The 15,010-nt window shown below is 52.0% G+C and overlaps 1 protein-coding gene across 1 annotated transcript in view; it reads right to left on the reverse strand.

Annotated features, from left to right (window-relative positions):
- Positions 1-1,272: 1,272 nt before the first annotated feature.
- Positions 1,273-15,010, reverse strand: part of Snd1 (staphylococcal nuclease and tudor domain containing 1) — a 422,881-nt gene continuing 409,143 nt past the window's right edge. Inside the window, exons 18-24 of the mRNA XM_036180523.1 lie at positions 9,443-9,584; positions 6,388-6,511; positions 5,524-5,593; positions 4,765-4,878; positions 2,927-3,130; positions 1,928-1,972; positions 1,273-1,823 (exon numbers count right to left, since the gene is read on the reverse strand). Of these exons, the coding sequence (XP_036036416.1) occupies positions 1,758-1,823; positions 1,928-1,972; positions 2,927-3,130; positions 4,765-4,878; positions 5,524-5,593; positions 6,388-6,511; positions 9,443-9,584 (765 nt within the window). The 3' untranslated portion in view covers positions 1,273-1,757. The remainder of the gene's footprint in view (positions 1,824-1,927; positions 1,973-2,926; positions 3,131-4,764; positions 4,879-5,523; positions 5,594-6,387; positions 6,512-9,442; positions 9,585-15,010) is intronic.

Below are 15,010 nucleotides of genomic sequence, written 5' to 3' on the forward strand. Positions count from 1 at the left end.
ATTTATTACTTTTAAAGATTATGTGTATGGAGTCTCTGTATATGTTCATGAGAGTGCGACGCCCTTGGAAGCTACAGGAGCCAGAGTTTACAGATGGCTATGAGCTGTCTGACCTGAGTGTTGGGAACTGAATTCAGGTCCTCTGCAAGAGCAGTGCATGCTTTAATTGCTGAGACATCTCTCTAGCCCTTCCTCCTCGGTTCTTTCATCATTTTTGCCTCTCATCCTGTACAGGCACCCTGAGACCAAGAGGAACACCTTCTTTCTTCATCTAAAGATAGGCTCTGAACAGAAGCCCAGGTAAATAAAGCCTGCCCAGTGTGTTTTGGTGGCGTCGGGCTTAAGAGGGAGAGCCAGCCTACTTTCATTGGTGCCTTACACTAAGGCCAAGGCAGTTTTGGAACATCATCCTGTGTCAGAAAAGCAGGTCATACCATCAGATTTCCTCAAAGTATGTGTCTCAAATGGGTGGCTAGTGTCTAGGCTCTTTCTCTTGGTCTTTGCCCATCCCTTAGAATGCCCTGCTAAGGATGAGCTTTTCACTGCCTATCACAGTTGTGAGTGCTAGTGGCCCGGCATGGCTCAGCCTTGAAGACTGGAGACCACTTACTAGAGAGCTAGCTCACGGCAAGAGGCCTTCCTCACCAGGGACTGGGGGCCTTTTCAGAGGTGCCAAGGATTTCAGTCCTATTCTCCAAGGGCTTTTATGGCTATTTTTATTTTTTATTTTTAATGGTATTCGGGATTGAACCTAGGGTCTCATGAATGCTAGGCAAGCAGCTGTATCATTAAGCTACAGGCCGGCCCTTTTTAAACTGTTTACTTTCGAGACAAGGTCTAAGTTGCTCAGGCTGACCTTGAGTACTCTGGTCCAGGCTGGCCTTAAATTCATGATCTCCCCATCCCAGTCTTCTGAAGCTGGGGTTACAGCCTGAACTACCAGGCCCAGTTTGTTCTTAATTCCATGTGAGCTCACAGCAGGAACTGGGAAACTCCTTACTTGATTCCTTTGGGGTCTTTGCGGGCTCATGCTGTGATGACCCGGGAGATGACCTGGCACTGCAGGCCATGCTACTCTGTGCTGAAGTCCTGGAGGACAGCCACATGCAGTGAGTCACAGATGGCTGCTTTTCTGCAGGGTGGCTGCGGGACCCACCAGGCCTCAGGGCGGCCTAGAACTTCCTGAGCAGCCTTGCTTTTAGGGACTGTCACCAGGCTTCCTTCTGGCTGAGGCCAAGCATCCAGTCTTCCGGCTCTACCATGACAGTAAGGTTGCGGACAGCAGTTACTATTTTATTGGGTCTCAAAGCTTTAAATACAGAACAGGCTGGTGAGGGGGCAGATGTGGACACACTGGAATTTGAGAACGGATGTGTCAGAAGTCACATAATCAACACTTGGACAGTTTGGGAAGAAGAGCAGTGTGGGTGGAGGTGGGTGCCAGCTGATAGCTGCCTTGGGTGTCACGATTATCCCCTTCCCTAAGACAAAGTCTTTCATTGTTCTTTCCTGATTTGAAGACAATTAAAAAACCCACAAACCCTCAAATAAAAATACAAAATCATCCGGGAGAGACTGTGGATGGCGGTGCCTCGGCTCCCCACCCCAGCTCCAATGCTGCCCACCGCAGGTTTCTGTACACTGAAGCAAAGCTGAACCCAACCTATGCTCCCCAACAGGTCTGGAGTTGAAAGCGACCTCCTGGCAGAGGGGAAGGGTCTGGCATCAGCAGTGCTAGGGACCAGGCATAGTTCTCCTTAGCGGCTGTAGCCAAACTCATCGGCATCATCAGCTCGGAAGTCTCCATAGCGCCACAGGTTCAGCTGTGAGGGGGGAAAACAGAACAATATGGTTCTTCAGGGATCTGTGGCCCAATGGAAGCCACGTGGCCACACCTCTTAAACTCCTGCCCTAGGCAAGAACTCACCCTGGCGCTCTTGGCTGACTCCTGGGCATTCAGGTATTCTGTGATCTGAAGGACACAAGGAGATGGGAAGTGGTCAAGATGGAGGTGTTCCTGAATCAGCAACGAGGGGCAACTAAACATGCTGCTGCAGATGTGCAGTCAGTGGAGCCCAGTACTCAGCAAACTGCAGGGTGTACAGTCACGCTGCTGTTGGGACTGCTTGACTTTGCACTGGCTAATCCATCTGCCTGGAGGACTTTTCCCTTCATGTGCACCTCAAGTCTCTGATAAAACATCCCTTTCTTCATGCCACATCCACTGACCCCTTTTCAAGCTATGCATCCCACCCCGATCCTCTCTGGACTAGACTTCTATTTTCCCCTTCCGACAACAGTTATTCTCTTGTGTCATTTGATTTGATTTAGTTGTGTTCCTTTTCCTTGTCTCAGGCTGGAATAGAAGTTTCACAAAGTAGGGGTAGGGCCTATCTGTTCTCATTATAGATGGTGGGCAAAGAGTGAACTCATGTTATCTTCATGTCGGCAAAGGGAATTTCTAGATATCAGAGCCCTTGTGAGTAGCTTCATTAAGATAGCCAATGCCTTTGACCCCAAACCGCCACGTGGACCTGTGGGCTGGAGGAGCCTTGTGACGGAGTCTTTGGACTTGGAGACTCCATGTTAGAGAAAAGGACTGAGAGGGAGGAGATCAGTTTGGAGCCTCTGCATCACCCCTGGCACAGCTCCCGAGTCTGTCGACCGGGGCACATGCAGAGGAGACTTTCTGCTCTAGTCTGCAGCTGCATTCTCGGCCAAACCCGCAGCCAATTAATTTGTGCTTTAATTAGATTTTTTTTAAACCCCAACAAACCCAAATCCATTATCTTTCCCCAGCAGGACCTGGAGCTGGTGGATTCCCTGCTCCGGTACTGGCTCTGGGTACAGTCCCCGGTCCCTCATCTGAGGCACTGCTGATGGTGCAGGGTCTGTCCAGGATGGGGAGCCTGCCCAAATCACATACCACTTTCTGGAACTGCCTCTCCTTGCGCACCTCCACCATGACCAGCCCCTCCTTCACCAGGCCCAGCCCCACGTCGCCTTTGGAATCCGCGAATTGCAGGGTGACATGGGGGCAGCTGGCACTCAGGTGCTCCACATTGAGCAGGCACTGAGTGTTTTGAATGTCCCGCACCACACTGTCCACAGCATCTGTGCGAGCATCCTCCTGGACAGGGAGACAGCCATGTTAGTGAGGGGGATGAATGAAGGCCAAATAAGAGCTGCCTGGGTCTCAAGACCTGTCTGTCCCTGGACCTCCAGCAGAGTGAATGACAAACAGGTCCTGGACATGAAGGACCCCTTCCTCTACCCAACTAACTGTACACAAACCATTCTTACCTTCAACTTTTGGACCCCTGCCCACCTGCCTTATGTCTCCCAAAATTTCCCCAGTAGCTGTTGCTCAGGCCTCTAACGTGCACAGTCTTGCTCCAGCACGTCGACCCTATCACCTCCCTCTTGTCTTCACTACACCAGCATCCTGGGTTCTCGCCACACATCTCCCTAGCCTCACCAATGCTCCCCACTCAATCTGTGCACTTGCCCACCACATCTTTTGTGATCTGTTTTCGCTTTGGCACATTTTGTGAAAAGTTGTGAAGCAAAGGTGATGATTCCTACCTTTCCTCCTGCATCTAGTACCCTGTCCCCTGAGGCAGTACTAGCCAGGCTGCTCACGCACCTTTGCTCTGAGCACCAGGTACCCGCCTTGAAGAGAAAGCCTCAGCCTACTTGGTGGAACTGCCTGAGGGAGGAGATGCTGCTGACTGGTTCTCTCTTCTTAGAAACTGGGACCATTACAATTCTGAGCACAGATCCTACTACCCCTGTCCTGCCTCTGGACTCTGTCCTCACCCTGTCTGTACCTCCCAAGTCTTTCCCCTCCTGCCACAGCTCCCACGTTACTCTGCACCATCCCAAATACTCCCATGGTTCCAATGTTTACATCCCTAACTCTAGGTCTAACCTCTCCTCCACACTGGACCCTGTGGAGATCCTCCAAACTCAAACTGCTCCTTTCCCTGGACAACAGCAACACAGCCAAGTATCAGGAAGTCAGTGGCATCTCAGCTTCCTCTGCCTTGTCCCACCTCTCTGATATTGCCATGTGTTTCTGAGAGTTGTCCATCCCCTTCTCCCTAACTCCCCAAGTGGCCCTGGTGAGGCTGCCCTTATCTCTAGCCTAGATTGTTAGGACTATTTCCAGCCATTCCTTCCAGTCTATCCCCCATTTACGAAGCTATCAGAAACATACCTGACCATGTCACACTTCAGTCAAAATGCTGTCACTTCCCTCCCCGCCTAAGGTACAGAGAATGAGCTCTTGCCAGGACAGACAAGACCACAATATCCAGGCCCTAAATTACCTTTGTCTTCTCCTCTCTTACTGCCCATTACTTCCTAGGATTCAGCTGTGGGGATGGAGTCTTTATACCAGTGCACCTAACTCACCAGGCCTACCCTCTGCTTAAGAACTCACTGAGCCAAGTGGTGGTGGTGCACTCCTTTAATCCTAGCATCAAGAGGCACAGGCAGGTGGATCTCTGAGTTTGAGCCCAGCCTGGTCTACAGAGTGAGCTACAGGACAGCCAGGACTGTTAAATAGAGAATCCTTGTCTCGGAAAACAAAAACCAAAACCGAACAAACCCGAACTAGCTGCATGGCTATCATGCCATCTTGTCTGTGGTACCTTCCCTCAATTCCCGGGGTCAAAGCTAACACTCACAACTCCTGAGTCCTAGCACAACAGATAATGGCTGCGTCAGTCCCTCTGAAAGGAAGACGAGGTCTATACTTACATCTTGGGGCACCTGGATGAAGGCGAAGGCATACTCTGTGGCTTGAGCTGGCAACACACGAGTACTGAAGGCAGGTGGTAGGGTACCCAGGCGGGTGGATGGCAGGATCTCTCTCTAGAGAGGAAGCACCAGGACATCATCGTCATATACAAGGGTAACCTCTGTACCAGGCTGCTGGGAACTTCTTTGGGCCTCTCCCACTTGTTTGGCTCAGTTCCATTTTGCTAGTCTCCCAGGCTTCTCTAGTTGGTAAAACTAACTGCTGGCTCTCTGCCACATGGGCTCCCTGTCTAGTACTCCACAGGGTAGGGTGCTCACATCAGGAAGGCTCCTGACAGTGCTGGGCATGCATGCCTCTGGCTCTGGCCCAGGTAGCTGGAGTCACTCCGGCCTGGCAATACCTCTTTACTGTGTTGTCCCAGGGACCATGGGAGAGCATGGCCCCAGATCTGGACTTTCTGCTAGAAGATCCTCATACCTTATCTTTGAGGGATGAGGACAGTAGATGGCCACTGCCACACCTCAAGAGTGTCAAGTTCCCTAAGATTTATCAGTGTTTGAAGGCCTCTGGCCACATTTCCCAGTACTTCCAAGTAGTTCCGGGGCCTGGCCTGTTTTACAAAGAGCAGAGGTGCCCAATGTGTATGTCCCATCAGTATGCAGGACTTTTGAGAGATGAGATGGACTTGACCAAGGGATCTACCAAGTGCCTGATGGTCCCTGCCTTGCCTGCCTTCCACCCTGGTCCCCAGCACTCACATTGCCGTAGTCAATGTAGAAGACATGCACTTTGGCAGGGGACTCCACCTTTTCTACCCGAGCACGGTACCTGCAACAGCATCACGGTCAGAGTTCAGAGGATAGCGCTAGGAACCTGATCTCCCCAGGGACACAGTATTTCCTGCCCAGGGTCACTGGGTGTCACAGAGGCCAGTATTCAGACTAAGGAGGCCCAGGCTCAGGGAGCTCTGGACAGCATCTACAGGAGTTGGAGTGGGCCTGGGAGCAAGGAGGGAGAAGGGAGCATGTGGAGCAGATTAATGTGTCCTTGGGGCATAAAGCAACAAGAGTAATGACTAGATTGATGTCTGCTGTTTAAGCCCAGCACACTAAACAGCAGCTGTAATTAGCCGGCAGATCTGTCTGGGAGGCTGCAGCAGGGAACACATCCAAACACTTCGTCACCCTGGGAAGGCCAGGGGCTCTACCCTTGGTACATCATACATGAGTGACCTTCTTCCGGCCTGGAAGTTCTGCTGCTTGGATCTGAGACAACAGAAGTGCAGGGTTGGCTCCAACTGACTCCTGACACCATCTTTCCTTGAGGGGTGAGGGCTGGGTTGGAGGGTATCAGCCAGCAGCCTTACTATTATCCTGTATCCCCAGGAAAGGGGGAGTGGTACCACTTTATCCTACAATCTCTAAAGGCTGGCTGGAAGACAGCACCCCCCCCCCCAATGAGGGGGTTACCCTGGAGATCTGGTAGAGGCTGTCACCAACAACCAAAGAGAAAGCAGTTCTGGGTGAATGCCTGCCATCTAACAGCAGCATTGCAGGCCTGTGCCCCAGGATACTTTTCCATCCTGCTTAAGCCCTGTCACCCTGCTGGTCCCTGTGGCTCACCATTCTCCATCTACAAATTTGGCAATGCAGAACTCGCCCCGGCGGGGGGCGTAGGAACCCTCGACAGGAGGGTGGCTGGAGATGTCACTGCGCATGTTCTCCATCAGCTTTTCCAGCTGGGTGCCTGTAAGAAAAAGAGGGCAGTGAAACACGGGAGCCTCACTCCTGGGTAAACACAGGGACAGAGGGCACCAAGCACTGGCGACCTCAGCCCATGCAGGGCAGTCCTTTGTGGCTCCCACTCAAGCAGCTTCATGCCAGCCACATTCAAAAGTGAATTGGTGACTTGGTTATATCTCGGGCCTTGCATGTACACACCCTTCTAATATACTGGCCAGGGCCAGTATATTCCCTAGGGAATGTGCCTGGGCCTTAACTCTTTTTCAAGTACTGGGGATGGAATTCAGGGCCTGTGCATCCTAGGGAAGTGTCATACCACTGAGGTACATGTCTTGTGTCTAGGTAGGTCTTGACTGAGGAAGTAGGAAGGAAAATGGACACTGAGCACAGCTAAGCAGCTTCTAGAATAAGGGCTGGCAGCCTGGACCCCATTCTTACAAGAAACAGCTCCGGGGCTGGATCTCATGATTAGCAGGAACCACTCTGCCCAATGTCTCCTGGGAGGCAACAGGATGGATCCCTTATAACCACAGACAGGAAAGGATCTCAGAATCAGAGCCCTGGAAGATGTGGGAGGAGTGAGTGGGATATAGAGGCTCCACCTATTCTAACAGGCACTCTGGCCCCTGTCACCCTGTACAATTCATCTGAACAGCACTTCCAAAGCTGCCAGGTTCTACCTCTTCTCAGCAGGGGCAGTGCCCCACTTTCCTGCCCAATCTCCCTGGCTGAGGGTCAGCAGCCCCTTGATGTTTACCTATAGCTCCTTGGCCAGTTTCGGCAGTACCTGAGGTCTCATCTCCCTTCTCTGGCTCCTTCCCCCCCCCCCCCCCCCCCCCACTTTGCTAGGTGCCAGTCCCCTGTGGCCTATCCTTTCATGGGTCTTCTGGCCCACATTCCAGTTCAGCCTCACAGTCTCTTTCCTCTCTTCCACCTCGCAGGTGAGGGCAGGGCTGGAGATGTGTAGTCTAAGCAAGGCACTCCTCATTCCCTTCAGGGCTACACTGTACCAGGTGCAGAACACATGTTTATTGTGGTTAAACTTGCTACCATCAGCCCTGTTAGTTCCCCGTCTGTGTTTATGTTTCCACCATTATACTGTGAGCTCCTTCAGGGCACAGACCATAGCTCACTTGTTTGTTTACTTGCACAGGCCTGGTAGGATTCCCAGTGCATGCAGGGTGCTTACTAATCCAACCATACTGAAATGATCTCTGCATATGCACACATGTCCTCTTCTTGGGATGCTGTACACCACAGTCCTGGCATTCATTCAACTGAGTGGTGAGGCCTCTGGGCTCCTCCAGAGTGTTCCTTGCTCACAGACACCCAAGCTCCAGGGAAGCAGCCTTTACACTGACAGGTACCCCTGGACTCAGTCTACTTGCAGTTTACTGGATTTCTGGGTTCCAAGGCAACAGAAAGAAACAGGCTCCTGCCTCCTGCCACCAACCACAGCCTACTGGAGGTTCTTATACAGGGTCTGATTGGTCACTTGCAGCTAATGTTCTTATCAGTCGCTTTGTGAAGATGAACTTCAATAGAAAGGGGACAGGGTGAGAGAAAGTGCCAAAAAGGTTCAGAGAGGGAGGCTACAGGACTTAACAGAGCCACAGGAGCATCCTCTTTGGTACTTACCACTAGGAGCCGGTGACAATAGTCTAGGAATATGAGCTTTTCCTAGTCCTTTCTTTCCTATTTCTGCCTTGGACACCATTCTCTCCAAAAATTCTGGCTTTCTAGAGCAGCCAGAGACAAGCGGATAGGGTTTCCCAGGAGGGAGTCACAGGGAAACTTGTACCCTCAAGCTCCGCCTCTGAAGACAGTGGGGCCATGTAAGGTGGTCCTTCCTAGTGGAGTCCTCAGGTGAATCTTGTCCCTGGGCAGGGACTATTTAGAGTTCCTCCCCCAGGCCTCCAATGACCATTCTAGCTGTTCCTCTGCTCCCTCACAGACCTAATTTCTACTTCGACCCTATGAGGTAAGACTCCTTTTCAGTCTTGAGGCTGGCTGTTTTCTGGGTTCATTGACACCACCTTTCACCCTCAGGAGAAGTGAATCCCCAAGGCTTATCAACATACACCCCTCCTCCACTTTTTCTCAGCCCAGGAAGAGGAACTGAAGTTTTCCTTAGTGAAATAACATTGTCTCTGAAGAAGCTGCCTGGGACATGTCATTAGAGCCAAGTGGCTGAGCCGGGCTGATGGCAGCTTGGAGTAGGTTGGGGAGTGGGGCGGAGGAAGCCAGGCAAACACCTTATCCTGCCATTCCTGGGGCTGCTCATATCTGCACATCCCTCTGCTCCCAATGACTCGCCCCAAGAGCAACATGAAAAGGAGGGAGGTCAGGGGAAGTACGAGTGGTAGATGTGGCTGCTACCCTGACCTCTAGAAATCTGAGGTCTCTGCAGAGTCCCTGGCTATCGGGTGGCAGACTGAAGAGAGGAGAGGAGGTCTTTCACAAAGACTGCCAGGGGATAGCTTCCCCTAGAGCCTGCTTGTTGCCATGGAAACTGACCACACTTCTATACTAACCTCTATAGGAGAAGAGAGAGAGGAACAGGCTCCTTTGGTCCTCTCTAAGAAGCAGGGATCCCTGACCACATCAGACAATCTACTCCATGATTCTTGACACACTCAGGCAACAAAATCCTCATGCCCAGCCCTGCCAGGGGTGTCTGGGAGTAAAAGCATTACCTAAGAGTCTCAGAGAACCACCCAGATGAATCTGTAATGTCACCTGTCCTCAGAGGACCTGCTTGGACTGCCACATCCCCATGTCCACTCCAGGGCTCACTTGTGGGTTTCTGAAGTAATCCTTGGGGGCAGTAGCAGTTGTAAGTTGCTTGGGAGAGAGTCTGGAACCCTTGGGCCCACAGCCTGGGGTAGACTGGACCATGCTGGGATCTGGGGGGCAACGGTACACAGGCACTCACCAGTCTCCACATCCTGCACGTAGAAGTGCAGGTCGTCTGTGATCTCAGTCACAAACACGGGCTTGTAGCTGGCAGAACGCTCCTTCTCCTCCAGCACCGGCAGTGCCTCCTCCACAGGCTGCTCCTCATAGTGCGCCCAGACCTGCAAGTGTGGCAGCGAGGACAGGGTGGCTGAGAAGGACATCACTGAGGACACCAACCAGGGGTTTGGGTAAATGGGGCCACTTGGAGGGCTGATTCTGAGCAGGAGAGGTGGAGTCTCTGGAGATTTGGTGTAGAGGGTCTAATTCTGGTAGGAATTAGAAGAACTGGAAGCTTATTAAAAGCAGGCTCCAGGATCTCACCCCAGGCTTATTAAATTAGAATCTAAAAAGCTAGGGGGAGAGGCAAACCAAAACCAAACCAAGTTTCAGGTGACCCCATGCCTAGTGAGGTGAGGATCCCTCCAATGAGCTGCCTTGGCTTTGGGCTGCTCACTTAGTCCTCTAGTTTCAAACCTCCATCTCCTTCCCAGAGTGCTCTGCAAAGTTGTCCCTGTTCCGGAGGCACACCAAGCTGTAGCTGGGAGACGGGGACGTGTCTCTGTGCAGAACTGCATCTCCTCTGCTCTGAGCCACTCACCTCCAGCAGGTTGCTCTGACCTCAGCTCAGAAGCTTGGCCACCCCTCTCCACCCTTCCCTCCCTTCCTTCCTTCCCCAAGTCCTGTGCCAGAGCTGCAGCAGCTCAGAAACTGATTCGACGTGACAGCGCGTCAAGTCCAATCCTGCGGCCAGGAGATTAGCCAAGTAGTGAGGCCTGTCAGAGCATGGGAGGGAAGTGGCTCTCCAGCTGAGCAGCAGGAAGCAGACAGGGAGTCGGGACAGGACCACACATGGCATCATGAAGAGGAAAAAGAATGGTTCAAGTATTAGCCAGAAACCTGCATGCTCACTAGTGCCACGCACCGAAACATTCTCCCAAGTATCACAAACAACCTTTTGAATGGGTATCATGTTAATTCCTCTTTTGCTAATGGGGAAACTGAGGTACATAGGTCTGCAGTCAGAAATAGGTCCTTGGCACTGGTTGGGTGTCCTGGAGGCAATAGGGAGCACAGGGCCATGGGAAAAGCTTAGAAGGCATGGGCTGTTACCCTTTATCTTGGGTTTGACTTTAACAAGCCATCTCCAGGTCCACTTCCTTTGATTAGAACATTAACATACAGTCACTGATATTCTCGGCTAATGAGCAGATTCTTGAGTAGCCCCTGGAAGGAGCTGAAAGGCAGGCATGCTGCAATTATGGAACCTCCTTAGGTCACCCCTCAAGCCTACACTTCTGTCTTTCATGTGGCATCAGTGTGTGTCTTTCTATCAAAAGAAGGAGCAAAGAATGTGGTCTTCCTGAGTTTAGGGGATGCCAGTGGAGTGGCTAAGGCCTGTCCAGCCTAAGTTTTCCACCACGCTACACAAAGAAGCGCTTTCCACAGTGGCTCTTGTGGAGCTGCACTCTGTGGCTGGCCTCCAGCTGCCAGCGTCTCTCCTTCCTTCCAGCACCCAAGATTTAAGACACACAGCAGCCCCAGCCCTGGCTGGCCAGGAGAAGCAGGCAGCGGAATGGGAATGCACAGCTCTGTCTCCCCTAAGGGTGCCTCTAGCTAGTCAAGTTCCCCATGAGAGGACCCGGGGGACAGTCAAATGCTTTCAAATGAGGCTTTGGGCTCTTTTCCTAGGCTTCTCTGGCTGGAACGTGTCTACTCAGCCATTCTTATCGACTGGGCTCCTAGGCCTCTAGAGCCCTGGGAACCCCACAGATCAATAGGACTTACACTGTCTCTAAGACAAGCCTGTCATCACTGCCTTAAAGAGGCTGGAGCCACCGCCAGGCACCTTTCTGACCCAGCCATCTTCCCTTCCACTAGCACCCATGCTTCTCCCCTCCCCCCTCAGCACCCCAGTACTTCAGCTGTCTGCAGCAGCTCTTTCCTCCCCTCGCCTGCTCTGCCCAGCTTCTCCAGCTGCTTCCTTTCCTAGCTTTCCTCCTGGGGAAGAGACAGGCCTCTGTGCTAGCCGACAGAGAGCATTCTGGGTCTGGGAGCCATTCAGTGAGACCCATCCTACCCCAGCCTGCCTCCTGGGCTGTGGCTGTTGGGGAGGGTGCTCCTCAGCTGTGTTGATGAATCTGGAGCAAACTGACAGGGTGAGAGCAGAAACTGCTAATGAGTCCTCAGGAAGAGCCTCAGGCGACAGCATCGGGTTCCTCCCTGGAGAAAGGGGGGGGTGGAGCTTTGTTCATCACAGGCTCAGGTGGGCAGCCAGTTGAGGTCACCAATGATGCAAACCAAGGCCTGACGGATGCCCCCTGCCCCAGGTCAGAGAGCTCACCTGGTTGTAGGACAAGAGAGGTCACACTGCCTCCTGGGCTGAGGAGACAGTGAAAGCAAGGTGTCTACCTATGGAATGGCAGGTGCCAGAGGCTGTGAAGAAGCATCCCAGGGTAGAAGAGGTAGCTGCTCCTCCGGAAAGGAAGCTGGATTCTAAGAAAGGCTTTGACTCTTTGGATATGGCTCCTTAGACAGTGAAGCCATGAAGGCTCCTTGTTTCTCTTTGAGGAGAGGGGGCAGCAGAGCTATTCCTTGGGACTTGGCAGCCAGTAGTCCTAGGCAAGGTGGTAAATACCAAGTCTCTTTTTTGGTGTGATAGAGCCTGTCTTCTGGGATGGGCGTGGTCCTCACCCTTAGAACACCTCTGTTGGGTGATAATGCCTTTGTACAGCGATACGTCAGGATGAAAGACAGACACACTGGCAAGGCCCCTGCTGGGCAGATACTACCTGCCCACAGCCTTAGTAAGCCTCTGAGCTCATAGCTCTGCTATGCTCTTGTTTGGGGGAATCTTTGTGGATGCTCCTCTTCCTGGACTCATGGGAAGGTGACTAGGAACATTCAAAGACCTCTTCTAGAAGGCGCAGTAACTGTGTACACAGGCACTCAGAGTTAAGGCTTCACTCCCTGGCTCTTGACAGAGGGAGGAGCTGGGAAAAGACCCCTATGGACAAGATGTTATCCAGGGGAATGTGAGTCTGGTCTCAGCAGCAGGGCCTAGGCAGATGAGGAGCCTGATAGAGTTAGTCTCCCCTTATCTTGGGCCATTTTGGAGTATTAATGTGGAGATGTCTTCCTGAGCTCTGATGGTGGTAGGGTTTATGGCCAGGCTGAAGAATGGTATTTTCTTTTTCAAAGCTGGGATTGTCGTAGATCTGTCTTAGGGCAAGGAACTGCTGTGACGTTTCACAACTCTGGCTATAGACCGAGCCTCTTCCCTCCTCTGCTCCTGCTCCAGGTTGTTCTGCAAAGCAAGTTTCTGATCTTCTCAGGTTCCTTCTACATCTGCAGCTTTTTAGGGTTCCCTGTTGCTGCAGCTACCATTAGGGAAGGACCTATTGTGCTGGGAACAGGAATAGATCAGAATGGGTCAGGAGCAGGGGCTGTCTCTTCCTGGTTTCTGCACCCCTGGTCCTTTCTCTTCTTTGTGTTTCTTCCCAGGGAACCCCACTCTCTTCCTGCCAGGGGAGAAAAATGCATACAGGGAATCCACTGACTGGAGTCTCTCCGATCTAAATTCTATTGAATATCCCTGGCTCCCTAGGCACCAAGGGTGTGACTGGCATGGGGCCAGGGTGGCAGAGGCCTTCAAACGCACAGCAGGGAGGCCAAGCTCAATAAAAACTAATCAATGGTCAATCCAGCCCTGTTCAAGGCTCTGCTGGGATGAGAAAGAGGGAGGGAGGAGGAGAAAGGGAGAGGGACAGAAGAAGAAAGGGAGAGAGAGAATGTGTGTGTGTGGTATCTGCCACCTGTGACTCCCTCCTTGTTCCTGCCCAGAACCCCTAAGTGCAGAGGAAGGGGAGGGTCTTATGGGGCACATGGAAGAATAAAACCCTGCAGGGAGGCAGCTGAGATCTCTAGCCAGACTGAGCTTCTGATCCTAGTGTGTACTGAACAGACTCTTGAATAGGCAGCTTCTAGGCTTCAGCAGCATCAGGTTCCTCTAGATAGATAGACACATTCACTAATGCACGCATGTACCTGGTCTCACATAGTCTCTCAGTATTCCCTTTCCTGGTTTAGCCTGTATGTATAAACATTTACACACTGTAAAGGAACCAGAACCCTTTATTCCTCAGTAACAGAAGTAGCCCTCAGGAGGTCACAAGTGGGAAGTGTTGGGTACACCCAAGATACCCAGGTTCCTGTCACCCAGCTGGCTTCCAAACTCCATCAGCTGCCAACTCTGAGGGTCACTAGCAGGTTCTGCAGACAAAGCTCTTCCCCAGAACCAGCCCCACTGGGAGGTGGAAAGCCAGGGTGGCTCCTCTAGATTATAGTGGACTGGGATTTGCAGGAGAGGGATCCATGGGGAAGGTGGCCCAGTATAGAGAGTTGTGTGCTGCATTTTAATTAGATTGGAATAAAAATGTGCAGCTCATGTAAGGAATTAATCACTGGTAGTTACTCCTTAGCATCATTAAGTGGCACCAACAGGATGACAACTTGGGTCCTTTCAGACAAGTCTACTGTGCAGTAAATAAGGATGCCTGGTGCTGTACCTGCAAGGATCCAGCCAGCCCCTCAGGCCAGGTACCACTCCCTGTCCTTACCCAAGTCCCTCCCGGGCCTCTACTGAGAGTGGACAGACCTGAGGAGGCAGCTTCTAGGCTCCAGTGAGTTTTCATGTGCTAAGTGGTAGAGGACTGTACTGCAGGCATAGATGCCGCCTTTAGTTCACACACTGATGCCAATCTGGCCCTCTACACATCTATCTATTCTGGGACAGTTCAACCTTGTAACAGGAAATCCGCTGTGCCTCCAGCCCCCTGCCTCAGACAGATGACACAGGGGTGTCAGTAAATTCAGCTGTCATAAAGAGTGTGACTCTTCTTCCTGTGGAAGCCAAGGCTGTCTGCTCTCGCCTCATCACCCCCCCCCCCCCACCTCAGGAGATGGGGGTTTAAAGTGACCAGGAACTACAGCAAGGAAGAAGGACCTCCTCTGGTGCCCTGAAGCTCCTCTAGACCGCAGACTGGCTCTTGTGCCCAGCCTGGGTTTCAGGGCCACTTCCTACGGAGCTCACTTGTGTTCTCCTGTCACCAAAGTGTGTGACACCTGTTCCAATTCCTAGAGGACGACTAAAGATAGATCTCAAGGTCCAGTACTGAAAGAGGAAGGAGGCCCTGAGCCCAGAGGCAGCTGCTTTGGCCTGAGGAAGAATACGGCATGTTAGGGGTACAAAGCCCCCAACTCCTATTGGCAGGTGTCTTGGCTTTGGGAAGTGGATTTCAAGCCAGATGGCCACCCTATGGGGAAGGAAACATTTATTCTTGGAACAATTTATAGTTTAGCATGGCTGTCCCACGAAACCCTCTTCAAGCTCAGAGGAGCCCTGACAGATTGGTGGCTGGCTGATTTATCCCATTATTAGGCAGGCTATAAGTCACTGGAGACAGGCTAGTGTGGGAGGGGGCAGCCCAGCTCCCACCCCTAAGCCACAGAGTTCCTTAATAGTCAATTTGTTTCCAAAAGCTGTTTT

The sequence above is a fragment of the Onychomys torridus genome, chromosome 3 (assembly GCF_903995425.1).
Source record: "Onychomys torridus chromosome 3, mOncTor1.1, whole genome shotgun sequence".
NCBI classification, from domain to species: Eukaryota; Metazoa; Chordata; class Mammalia; order Rodentia; family Cricetidae; genus Onychomys; species Onychomys torridus.